General features: G+C 40.6%; 1 protein-coding gene across 1 annotated transcript in view; it reads right to left on the bottom strand.

Moving 5' to 3' along the window:
- Window positions 1-9,084, bottom strand: part of HAO1 (hydroxyacid oxidase 1) — a 50,489-nt gene extending 41,405 nt beyond the window's left edge. The window contains exons 1-2 of the mRNA XM_035005861.1: window positions 8,057-9,084; window positions 1,549-1,700 (exon numbers count right to left, since the gene is read on the bottom strand). Of these exons, the coding sequence (XP_034861752.1) occupies window positions 1,549-1,700; window positions 8,057-8,193 (289 nt within the window). The 5' untranslated portion in view covers window positions 8,194-9,084. The remainder of the gene's footprint in view (window positions 1-1,548; window positions 1,701-8,056) is intronic.
- Between the last annotated feature and the right edge of the window lie 3,216 nt (window positions 9,085-12,300).

Genomic DNA, 12,300 nt, shown 5'->3' with positions numbered 1-12,300 from the left:
TTCCTATTGGTATATGAAAATGCACATTTTCCTTCCACCCTCCACACACCGTATAATCTGAAAATAATAACTTGATATTCAGAAAATAAAATGTATAGTTATAACTTAACATTTATTTGACAGCTAGGGAAAATGAGTACTTTTCATATGTCTATTGGCCATTTTCATGTGTCCATTTATGAATTTTCTATTTGTCTTTTTCCACTTACATCTTTTCATCTCTTTGGGGTTAGATGTTACTTCGTTATTCAAGTATAAGGGCTCTTCACAAGGAAAGGTCCTTAACACTTTGCAGCCTCATAATTTTTCAATTTGTTTTGTTTGCCACTTGTTTTTTCAATTTTTATAGAACTTTGACAGCATGGAAGTTTCTGGGGTTTGTGTTGATTTGTTGGCTTTTGTTTTAATGGTTGTTATCTATGGAATGCTTGGGAAGGCCTCTCTCACCCCAACTGTAAATGGAAAGATACTGGTTTCCTTCTTCTTCTCCCCTTCTCCCTGCCCATATTTCAGGATTTCCATAGACAAATGGCTGGGGCCCCAAGACCACTTCTCTGTGTGTGGTCCTAGAATTAAAAAAGTTCTAGACTCCAACCTAAGTCTGTCCAGCACAACCACTGGGTCATGCTGATATCCCTGGCAGAATTCTGTGGCAGACATTTCAAGAAGGGAAGTAAATCCTTAAGATCTGTGATACTTTGAACTAAAATGCTTTAAAATAGTATTTAGTTCCTGCTCTTTGGGCCTGAATTTCCTTCCCTGCTTAGCATCAAAAGAAGTCAGATAGAATTCATTACCAACTTCTATATGAGTTTCTGAAGCAGGGTGGGGAGATTTATCACTGTGCATACCTTCAAATGTTCGTAGTTGCTAGGGGACTGGGAAGTTAATAAATTAACCCTAATAAGGAATTTCTTTACATCATACTTGAATTTCTCATCTCTCTCTCCTAAGGCAGAAATACTCTATTGGGAATATAACCCATTCATAAAACAGAATAGTGTTCCCAAACCATGACAGAAAACTCAACCAACCGGGTCTCTGCATCTGCTGTTTCCTTGAGAGAATCAAATGGTTTGGGGAAGCAGGAAGGGCTTTGAAATCAGGTAGCTATGAAGTTGAATCCCATTTCGGCCACTACCAAGCTGTATGACCATGGGGGAGTCAATTTCTCAGACCTCCATTTTCTGAAATGTGGATATTAATACACATAATATAACTAAAAGCTATTGAACCACCACTCTGTGCAAGGCACTATTTTAAGCACTTTATATGTGTGAACTCATTTAATCCTGACAGTAACTCAAGGAGATGGGTACTATTTTTATCCCCACTTTCTAGCTGATAAAACTGAGGCACCAAGAGTATCTTGCCCAGAGTCCTAGAAGAGCAGAATGTGCAAGAACAGGTATTTGGACGGCAGTATCAATGAGCTTAATTTTTGTGAGTATAAAAATATCCAGGGAAGTGTTTGCTTGATGCATACAGAGAAAGAAGCCGCTAAATGTTAGTCCTCTTCTGTCCCTTTGGGTGAGACTCTCTTCTTACCTCGCACGGTTGCAAGCTCCCCATCCTCATGAGCCATGCACTGCATGGCAGTAGCCCCAGCACATATTGGCATGCTGACCCTCTGCCCCAAAATGGAAGTCGACAGGTCTACTTCGGCAACATTCCGGAGCATCCGTGGATATAGCTTCCATCTGGAATTAAAAAAAAAAAAAAAAAAAGTTTTAGAATTCTAAAATCATCACCAAAGCTTGACATTTCATTTTAGTTAGAAAGAGAAAATATCCTTTTATTTCTCCCATTTGGCAAATTACTTTACAAAGTTAAAGAAAAGGGGCATTTTTAATGTTTGTGAAGATGGCAAGTTAGCCATAAGAGAATAACGGATTTCACAAGTTGTTGTTCTTAGTGAGGTGTAATTAACATATGGTAGGATTTGACACATGCATGTGGTTGTGTAAGTGCCAAGACAGTCCAGAACAGATCACCATCTTGAAAAATGTCCCCATTTCCTTTTGCAGTGAAACCAATCCCCTAACCACCGCTGATACTTTTCCTGTCCATACAGCTTTACTTCACAAGAATATACAAAAGGAATCATATATAATGTAGCGTTTTGAGTCTGGCTTCTTTCACTAAAAGCATAGTGCTTTTGAGATTCACCCACGTAGCCAATTCGTCCGTCATCGGTTCCTCTTGGTGGATGAATAGTATTCCGCTGTACAGAGGTCCCCCAGTCTGTTTGCCCATTCCCCAGCTAAGAGACATTTGCAACATTTCCAGTTTGAAGCAATTATGAATAAAGCCACTCTAAACACTCACTTAAATGTTTTGTGTGAACATAGCTTTCATTTCACTTCCTCCAAGTCATTCTGAAGATGGTATACAAAAACATGGAAGGCAGATATACTATGTCCAGTTTGTCTTTTTATATATATATATAACAGACAGAAATTGGAAGTCGACAGTAATTCCTTAGGTAATTACTTTTAAAATTATAATGTGGTTTCTTGGAAATCCTTAAACTGAAGTCAGTATTCATTGAAGTATGGTGATGAGGGGAGATAATATTTTTTAGTTTAATTGAGCATTTTCCTCAAAAAAGTTATTTGGCAGAAACTGGAGTTCTGGCTTGAAGAATTTTTGACTCCTGAACATGATCTTAAATGACTCTTCCTGAAATTCTTTCGTGTTGCAATGAAAATGATCAATAAACCAAGAACCAAAATTTTAACAGTAAAGTTTACAGGAGAACAAGTTTTCTTCCCTCTTAGCAAAATTTCTATGTCCTATTGGTTCAGGATTATTTCTCTCATTAGTCACTGATTAGAAGGGAAGGAAATACAGTCCTATTTCTAATGAGCACTAAGACAATAAACATGTGTATAAGACCCACATACATACCTAACCAGCCCTCAGCTTTCATTACCTAGATTGAGCTCTGCTTCCAGAGAAATTGAGATTTTTAGTTAATATAGCAAAGTGTGATTTAGAATTGGAGTAACCAAAATAAATCGAACCTCCGAAGTCTTAACTGCAACCGACTTCCTGTAGCGGATGAAGAAATTCTGCCTTCCTGTCGCTTTGGGTCTGTAATCTAACCCTTCTTCACATAATAAAGTAAATACATCCAGCCCTTGAAATGCATAATAAAGAAGTTTTATTGTGCGATTTCTCTGCAATTCCTTTGAACGTCATAATTGTCATTATTTTCTGCCACACCACGTGCCTTGCTGCTGGAAGTCTTTTCTTTCGGACTGACCCTCACAGCATGCTTCTTTGATCTCCATTTTGGGGTGGGGGAGGCAGAAGCCTTGAAGAGAGTTTTTATTACCAATCATGTCTAAGTGTATTATTAGAATGAGAGGAAAAGGTTTTAATAGCCGTTGGCAGGCTGGCCTTGAAAGGCATTAATATTTACTTAGAGCTGAGGAAACAATGAGCGCTTTTACAAAGGGCACACACAGAGCTGCAGGGCATCGGCTATGTGTGTGTGTGAGAAAGAGAGAGAGAGAGAGAAAGGACATTGTTTAATGTTCAGTTCCTACATAGAAGGCAAGGCTCAGTCCTTCGATGTCCAAGCAGTAACTTTACGCTTGTCCACGTGGTGGCGCAGTCCCTTTAATAACTGTGTGTTCTCCGCTCCCCCAACACTACTTTCTGTTCTGAGGGTGACACTACAGAGACTCACCAACCAGTGCACAAAATGCGATTTTCACACAAAATTAGGTAAGAACAATGGAGTGGAAAGTGTGGGCTCTCCAAAAAGTTCTCCACATTTTGATATTTTCTGAAGAGCCATTACAACTAACCTTGTCAGGTAATTCTAATAGCTTTCCAAGTCCCACCTAACCCCACCCCCAATTTAAATGATTTTTTTCCACAATCTTACATAAAATCGCAGCCGACTATAACCTTGGACTGTACTCTTATAGGACCTCCACTTTGGAAAAAAGATATGAAGATCGGCAAAACAATTCAACCAATTGAATAACAAACCTCTTTCAAAGGATGGAAAATAAGATGCCTGAGCAATGGAAGTGGGGTAGAAGGGGCGATCCTTTCTTAGGGCTTTTGACCCACACCTCACATCCAACAAAAGTCTCACATTTAATTTTACAAAAAAATCTGGTGATGTCCACACTCTCCATGATGGGATACTCTATTTGAAGGAAGACACTGAACACCCAGCTTTAAAGTCATGTGCTGTTACTGAATCCCATCAACTGAACACAGTGAATTAATGTTTCATAAGTCCTGTAAGACGATCTTATTGCATCCCAATTTCTCCACATTAATTTTTTACTCTAAGCATTTACATCAAATGAAATATATGTAAATACGTATATCAAATATATAAAATAGCACAATTTTTGTAATCTCATTTTTTACTTTCATTCTTAATATCGTGAGATCTTGAAAACATTTAATTGGATCACTCTCAACCTCTGAGATATTGTGGTAAAGGAGTAAGGAGGGAAGGGATCTAAGTCTGAAGAAAACACTGCATAGCAAGCATATTTAAATAGTCAAGCCAGTTTTTGAATGCCTTGGTGTGTAAATGGGTTTTGGAAGGCCTGTGACCCTCCTGACAAGGTGTATAGTTGTGCTTGTGTGTGTGTGTGTGTGTGTGTGTACGTGCGTGTATAGATTTGCCAACACTTGTCTGGATGAAGAAGCCACAGCTCTGAGGTCCAAGATAGAAAGAGGAAGCAGAGGAGAAAGGGAGGACAAAGAAGAGGATAGGAGGAGGAGGAGGACAGAACAGAGCTGGGATGTGAGACCTTTTTCCACATGAATCTTCAAAAAGAAGAGGCAGTTAGCTACTTTGCATAACGCAAGAGCAAAAAGCAGCTTACTCTACTCACCTGTCATGGAAACCATCTTGTGGCGTTTACGCCTACGAGGAGAATACTTAAAATGCCGCAGGTGAGTTTAGACTGCTTCTCAAATATTTTTTTTTAAGGTTTTATTTATTTGACAGAGAGAAAGACAGCCAGAGAGTGAACACAGCACGGGGAGTGGGAGAGGGAGAAGCAGGCTTCCCGTGGAGCGGGGAGCCTGATGCGGGGCTCGATCCCAGAACTGTGGGACCATGCCCTGAGCCGAAGGCAGACGCTTAACGACTGAGCCACCCAGGCGCCCCTGCTTCTCAAATATTAAAGTGAGAGAATGTTACCACTTTTCCATCTGTTATTTAAAAGAAAATCATGCCATTTTCAGTGTGAGGAAAGAAAGGAGCTTCATTTTCTAATATCATCAGGACTTCTAGATGCCCCAAATTGTAGAATTAGTTTCCACTAATGATAATTTCACAAGAAGCCACAAAGTGTGGACCATGATTGAGAAGGATACACTAAGTTCATTTGTAAGAGAAACAATGTACTGTGTTGTTCTTTGTTTTTTGTTGTTTTTTTTTTAAGTTAACCCCAATCAGGTCAGGCCAAGCAAAATGTAGCAAGCTGACATCTGCTGTTCGCTTCATGTTCCCAATAGGAAATTATGCTCTTCAGTCTGGTTCCATCCATTTGACTTTATTTGTCCTTTTGCATTTTATTTTATTTTATTTTATTTTACTTTATTTTGATTATTTTTTAGTTACAATAACATTAGAGTCCCAAGTCTTACCCCAGAAATGTTTACAAGCAACTGCGAGGTCACATAAGTAAGCCAGGTCCCCAGAACTCCAAACCGTGGTTGTCAGAGCGGAGCACAGAGATAACAGCGGTCACTGTGAATGACACTTTGTTGTGCTTGTGGGAGGGGGAGGCGATACCTTTCATAAATGTCTTTAAAATGCCCTGACACTGTGTCACAACGGGTTATCTGAGGTTTGGTTGTTTTGCAGTCTTCACTTGAATCAGGATGAGAGAACTCAGATTGATTTGCTTTATCCCATCAGCCCAAAGCCACCAGGACCCTGGCAGGAAATCTATTCTGAGCTCTACATCATCAGCTCAATGCTAGAAGGTGAGGAATGAAGGGTCACAGGCAGTTACACAACAAAAGAGGAATTGAAGTAGGCAATGGCCCCTAACGTTTGTTGCAATATAAAAACTCCTCAAGCAGTTGATAATAAAATAGCATCAGCCGACCTCCAGAGTTGATTAATCCCCATTTTTTCCCTTTCAAGCTGAACAAAAGAGAAAGGTCAAGGCTCATGGAAAGGATGGCATTGCAAACTCGTTCTCATGATCTGTGTTCTGTCCTGAAGTTACTTAGTACATGCATAGCCCAGGAGTATTCAACTGGAGTACCATGTGACCCGCACAAGCACGAGGCACTCCTCCCCTCACAAACTGGGAGTCAACACTGTCTTCTACGCCTCACAAAGTTTCTAGAATTTCCAGGTTGCAGAGGTGTCTGTATTTGCTACAGCCCTTTGCTCCCTCTTTAAGGCCTCTACTGGGTACATTCTGGGGACACTTTGCATCTATTCAACCCACCAGCATTATGGAGGTCAAAGATCAATGTGAAGGTAAGCTCCCATGAATAGGAACTTTGTCTGGTTCATTGCTCTATCTTCAGCACATAGTACAGAGTCTAGCCCACAGAGATTCCTAATAAATGTGAGTTAATTAACTAAGTAGCATGAGGTGAAGGGGGTTGAAGGGTGGGTCAGGAAATAGGTGGTCACCTGAGCATTATATATCACCTGAGAAATTCAACACGACACCAACCTGTCAGAGGCCTGAGATTTCCTTGGTTAAAATGACCTATTTGGGTTAAAGTGTTGTTTTAAGTGGGTTAAAGTGTTGTTTTAAGTTGGGTTAAAGTGTAGTAAGAGGTAAGCCATATTACCTGATGAATAGAACCATTATGGGCCTAGGAAGGGACATCTTCCAAGAGCAGAAAACTTTGAAGAGGCCCAAAACATTAAATGATTGAAAAAAGATCATAGAGAATTTTAAGCCCCTCCGCTCTTAGTCAATTTTTCCTTTTCTTCTTCTTCCCGAATTTGTGAAGCTCATGTGGGTTCCAGGGAAGATCTGAGACAAAGTCAAGGCTTATGGAAGTTTGGGTGGGGGAATCCCATCCTTCACCCCATTCTCAGGTTCCTGGGGGGTGCATTGGTGCTGCTTGCCAGGGACCACTTTTGTTAGAATAATCTCCTCTCTCCTGATGTACACATAGAAAAGTGATTTCTAAGAGATTTTTCTCTAGACTGATGAAGCCAAGAAAGAAGGCAGAATCTTTCCGCTGGATATTTTCTTCCTTTTTTCTTTAATTTATCACCATCAATGAACACCCGCAATATTCGCTGGCTTTTCTAAAGGCTATGATGTAAGATGGATGAGCCTGAAATCGTATAGTGTACCGAGGGCTCTCCTCCCCTACCCCAGCAAATAAACCATTTCATAACTGCTGAGAGAAAAACACTCCTCTAAAGTTAATTTGTTTCTTATTTTTATTACAAAGAGAAAACATAAACCATGACACCCACCATGTTGTGCTTTGAAATATGAAAGGCAAGGAAAACTAATTTGGGAATAGAGGTAGGTGAAGCACTTTGGATGAGGGATGAAAGAGCCAAGTTGAAAGATTAATGCTATGGAGACAAATTGAAATCTAAAGTGAAAGTTTAGACAACAGTAATCAAAATGAATGATAACGGAAAGGCGACAGGATGGGAACATTTGAGGCAACAATCTGATCTGGTTCAACCAGATACTATGGCTTTCTTGCACTTAATGCTAACTGCTTCCTACACCATGAGCGATGACCCTCCCTCTTATACTCAGAGAAAAAGAATAGAGAGTCATCAGAATGCATCACTATTTTTATACACAGTTAAATTAAGTATCCACATAATTCCATGTGAGGCAAATTAGGGTTGGTTTTGTCAGTCAGTTGTTTGAGATTCCCAGGCTTGGGATATTTTTAAAACAATTTAATAGCCCAAGACTTCTCATGGCCCCAAGAGTTTTTTATCGCTCTACTAAGCATCCATCTAGACAAATAATTTCACATCATCAACATTAAAACGTGGAGATCTTATTTTGGTAGGATGTCCTCATATAATTTTAAAACTATAAATAAATTTTCTTACCTGGAAAATGCCGCAACATTATCAGCCAACGTTTCCTGGTCATTTGCCCCGGAAATATAATAGTCATATATAGACTTTGGAAGTATTGATTTAGCATGTTGTTCATAATCACTGATACAAACTAACCGCATAAACATTTTCACAGGTTACTGTCACCCCAGGTTTGGGGTTTTTTTTCCCTGCCTAAGCTTCTACATCCTGATAATTCTACTATTTGTCAATTATTAATAGACTTTTTCCAAAGTTCAGATTTACTTCTCTGTTGCTTACATTAAGTGAGCAAATATATGCTTAGATTTTGCAATTTCACTTGCATTTGTCTGCCAAAGAACAGCTACACCTAAGCCATGAGAAGGTGGGCTTGGGAGGCAAGAGAAGGGGATTAGTTGTCTGTCACATCAAAAATTTAGGACGTAGAGAAGTACTTGCATGAATCCACTCTTGGCTCAGTTCTGGCTAAGGCTGCTTCTTCTGCACATTATGTGCGTTTGCTTGAAACCCCGAATGGGCTGCCCACTCATTTTTCTTCCACATTTGGACCATGAACATATCATGTGACAGAGAGCTTATGGAATGAATGAGGCATCCAGTAAAAGCAGGGTCTCTATATAATATAAAATTCAGCTGATTATAAACATTTGGCTTTAACAAGGAACATTAAGCCCAAATTTACAGCTTATTCTTAGAGTCTTGTCTCACTCTGGGGAGAATATAGGGAGGTGCCATTCCAAAGACCTTGTGGTCTCAATCTAAAATTTCACTCAATCATGGAACACTTGGGGGGAGACTTGTATTATTAAGACATGATTCACAAAGCAATGGCTTTGACATCAGTCAGACCTGGGTTTCAGTCTAGGAGCCTCCACTTGAAGCTGCTCACCACCATTCGGCAGCTGGATTCTAACTGCCTACCTCTGTACGAGAATGTTCTCTTCAACTTGGACCCTGCTTGTCCATCCACTTGGCAGACCACAGTGCTAAGGAGTCAATGCTCCAGGGGACAGCCCTCCATCAAGTCCTCAATTAAGGACTCAAGGGAGTTGGTGCATAAATACCCGAAATCCCCCACTTCCCTAGTTCTCTCTTGCCACCTTCAGGTGCCCGCAGTGTTAGCTGGTTGGGAACCCAACCTGTGGGTTAGCTGCCTTCCCTTCCGATCTCACTTTCCTACCCTTTAATCAAAAAGCTTTAAGCTGTCAGGATTGGCATTGAATTAAACACAGGTTTATTCCAAAATTTCACAAATGCTTACTTTTTTGCATCAGTGTGATAATAGGTAAAATGACATTAATATTGCTATTGGAATGTAAATATCTGTTAAAATATTAAGGGAATCTTAAAAGAAATAACTCAGTTTTACAGTTACCGAAATCACTGAGAAACCTGATCTAAGGACTCTTAACTCTGTGGAGAACTAATTCAAAATTTGCAGATTAAAGCATGACATTTTCATTTGCAACTTTCATAATTGTTAAAACTGTCAGCACCTTGCAACTAATGTAATTTTGGTGCAGAGGCAACTTAATATTCTGTAATGAACCTTAAGCAGACCAAGTTCTGGTGAAACTAATCTTCACTAACTGGTGAAGATAATAAGGCCCAGTGCTTCTCATAATGTGGCCCTGGACCAGCAGGACCAGCAGGACCAGCAGCGGCAGCCTCACCTGGGAACTTGTTAGAAATGCAAATTCTCAGGCTCCCACCCCAGTCCTGCTGGATCAGAAATTCTACAGCTATTGTACCGTAACAAGCCTTCCAAGTGACTCTAGATGTACAAGATTGTGTGAGAACCACTGCTTTGGCAAGATGGAGAATAAAGGAAGATTTTGTTTTTAAAGGCTTGAACGAAAACAAAAAAATCCACTCTCATTCTATGCAGTGGCAGCCTGACAGCTGATTTGGAGTACCACGTTCATGAATAAACTATAGTCCCCACTTTGCTTAATTAATCTCTTGGTGGAAAGAGCTAAAAGAAGTGGTTGGAGCTTAGAAAGCTTTTGTTAATTTGTGATAACTACATTGTTTCAATACCTTACATTCTCTGAGAGACACGCACTCCTCTCTAAGCCTCTGTGAAGTGAGATGCTGAGGGTAGAAGGTGACAAAACAAATTCAGTCTTTGTTCAAGGTGCGACAGGCTGCACTTGCCCACGTGATACCCCCTTTCCCCCCCCCAGTCTGGGATCAGGACTATAAATGCCATTGTAATAGCACCTGCTGGATTTGGGCAGTCTCCTTCACAATGGCCAAAAGATAGGGATTTTTTTTTTTCCTTGTACTAGACTCAGTAAAATCCTAACGTTCTTCCAGCTCTTCAGACTCTCCCAATAAAATGTGCAGCAGAACCATGCCTCACCATCTCTACAACCCTTGGACACCTTCCAAATCATGGGGATCTTTTCTGCCTTCATTTCAAGGACAACTGCCTGAGCTGTAAAAAAGCGCCATATCCTCAACTGGGTCTTCACTCAGAGGTCTTAAGGTATGATTTAGACGATCGTTTGGAGAATGTCTTATTTCCTGTTTTTATCCTTTTTAGAGGCATTTCATCTTCCCTGAGGTGTCGGGTTGGTGCAATCTCGGCCCCTACACTACTTCTAGGCACCAGGAGGGGCCGTGTTGCTGGCATCACAGGCACCAATGCCCGCAAGAAACCAACCCGCCAGGAGAACTGGAGAGAGTGCCTCTCACGAGGGCAAAAACTATTTCATGGTGGTTGTACTTTGTGTTCTCCTGCTTACTAATGAGTTTGATAATCTTTTAGAAGCATATTCATTGGCCTTTTATTTTTCTACTTTGTGAAACGCCTGCTTGTGTCTTTGGCAATTTTTTTTTTTTTTTTGTATTAGATTTGTTATTGTGATCTAGTGGCAGAATTTCTTTATATACTTTGGAGACAGATCCTTTGTGGGTGTACGTACATAAGGTACATTTTTACTAAGTTCTTGGCTTTCTTTCCTACAGGAAGATGCCAATGTCAGTATCAAAGCTGTGTGATGGAAAGAATGTGGTTAGATATTCTCCAGTTCCTTTCTTTTTCTTCCTTCTTCACGCTTTCTCTACACCCTTCCCTTCTCTCTTTCTTGATCTGTGTCATCTTCCACTCAGTTTCCTTTGTTGTCTTCTTCTTTTTCCCCTTCTTCTCCTTCTCCACTTCTTCCTCTTTCTCTTCCTCCTCCTTCTTCTTCCTCTTCCTCCTCCTCTTCCTCTTCTTCTTCCTCTTCTCCTTCCTATTATTCTCCTTCCACTACCTCTTCTTCTTTTCTTCCCGTTCTTCCTCCTCCTCATTCTCTTATTATCCCTCTTTTATTTTTCTCTCCTTGTTCTAATTAGAGACGATTCCTAAACAGGCAAGTTACCTAGAGTTAGGTGGATTTTTTTGTGGGGGGGGTTCATCCACTAAATGTGTTACCCCTTGAGGTCCTGGTTTTGAGCTGGGATGAAAGGGTGTGCAATCATTAGAAACTTTTGGAAAAGTTTCCTCTTTCATGCTATGCAGGAGGGCTGACCTCTCAAGCAGTCATATGGGGGTGGTCTGAAGATGGAGGTGAGGGGTGTGAAGATTTTACTTGTGCTTCTCTATTGCCCTGAGTCAACACCCTTTTGAGTGTTCACATTTTAAGTGGCGTGGTTTGTTTGCTGTTCCCCAAGGTCCATGGGGTTCTTAAAATAGAGCTCCAATACAGTGATCAACATATACCTTTGGGGGATAAGTTGCTCTGCTTACTTCTCTGGGATCTTGCTTTCACCCAATATTTGGTCTGTTTATTCCTGATTATTTTATGAACATTTTTATACCATTAGAAATACCTGGATTATATTTAAAATAACTATAAATTATTTCCAGCAGGATGATTGAATTGACATGTTTTAGATCACTTAGTTAGTAGGAACCTGGGTGACAACTCATTTAACTACTAACTGGTAATCATGAATTATTAGGTCAGTTTTGTTTTCCTACTTTACCTGGTCCAGGATGTGGAAACAGGGACTCCCCTCCCCTCCCTTCCCACTCCCCACCCCCTGACTCACCACCACTATCCTTTCACTGAGGGTGTGGCCCTTCAGGTTCCTATCTTAAAACGGGAGTCTCCGTGGCTCCGTGGCTTCACGGCTCCATGGCTATTTGTCTCCTCACCCTGCACACTCAGACTCTCAGTGGACAGAGCTTCGCAGATGTCCTTTGGACAACTTTCAACTTCAGCGTTGTTTACCAGACTGTTGGGCTTTTGCTTGGCTTTGAG

The sequence above is a fragment of the Mirounga leonina genome, unplaced genomic scaffold (genome assembly GCF_011800145.1).
Source record: "Mirounga leonina isolate KUSES-001 unplaced genomic scaffold, KU_Mleo_1.0 Mir_150, whole genome shotgun sequence".
Lineage (NCBI taxonomy): Eukaryota > Metazoa > Chordata > Mammalia > Carnivora > Phocidae > Mirounga > Mirounga leonina.
This window is presented reverse-complemented; position numbering and strand designations above follow the sequence as displayed.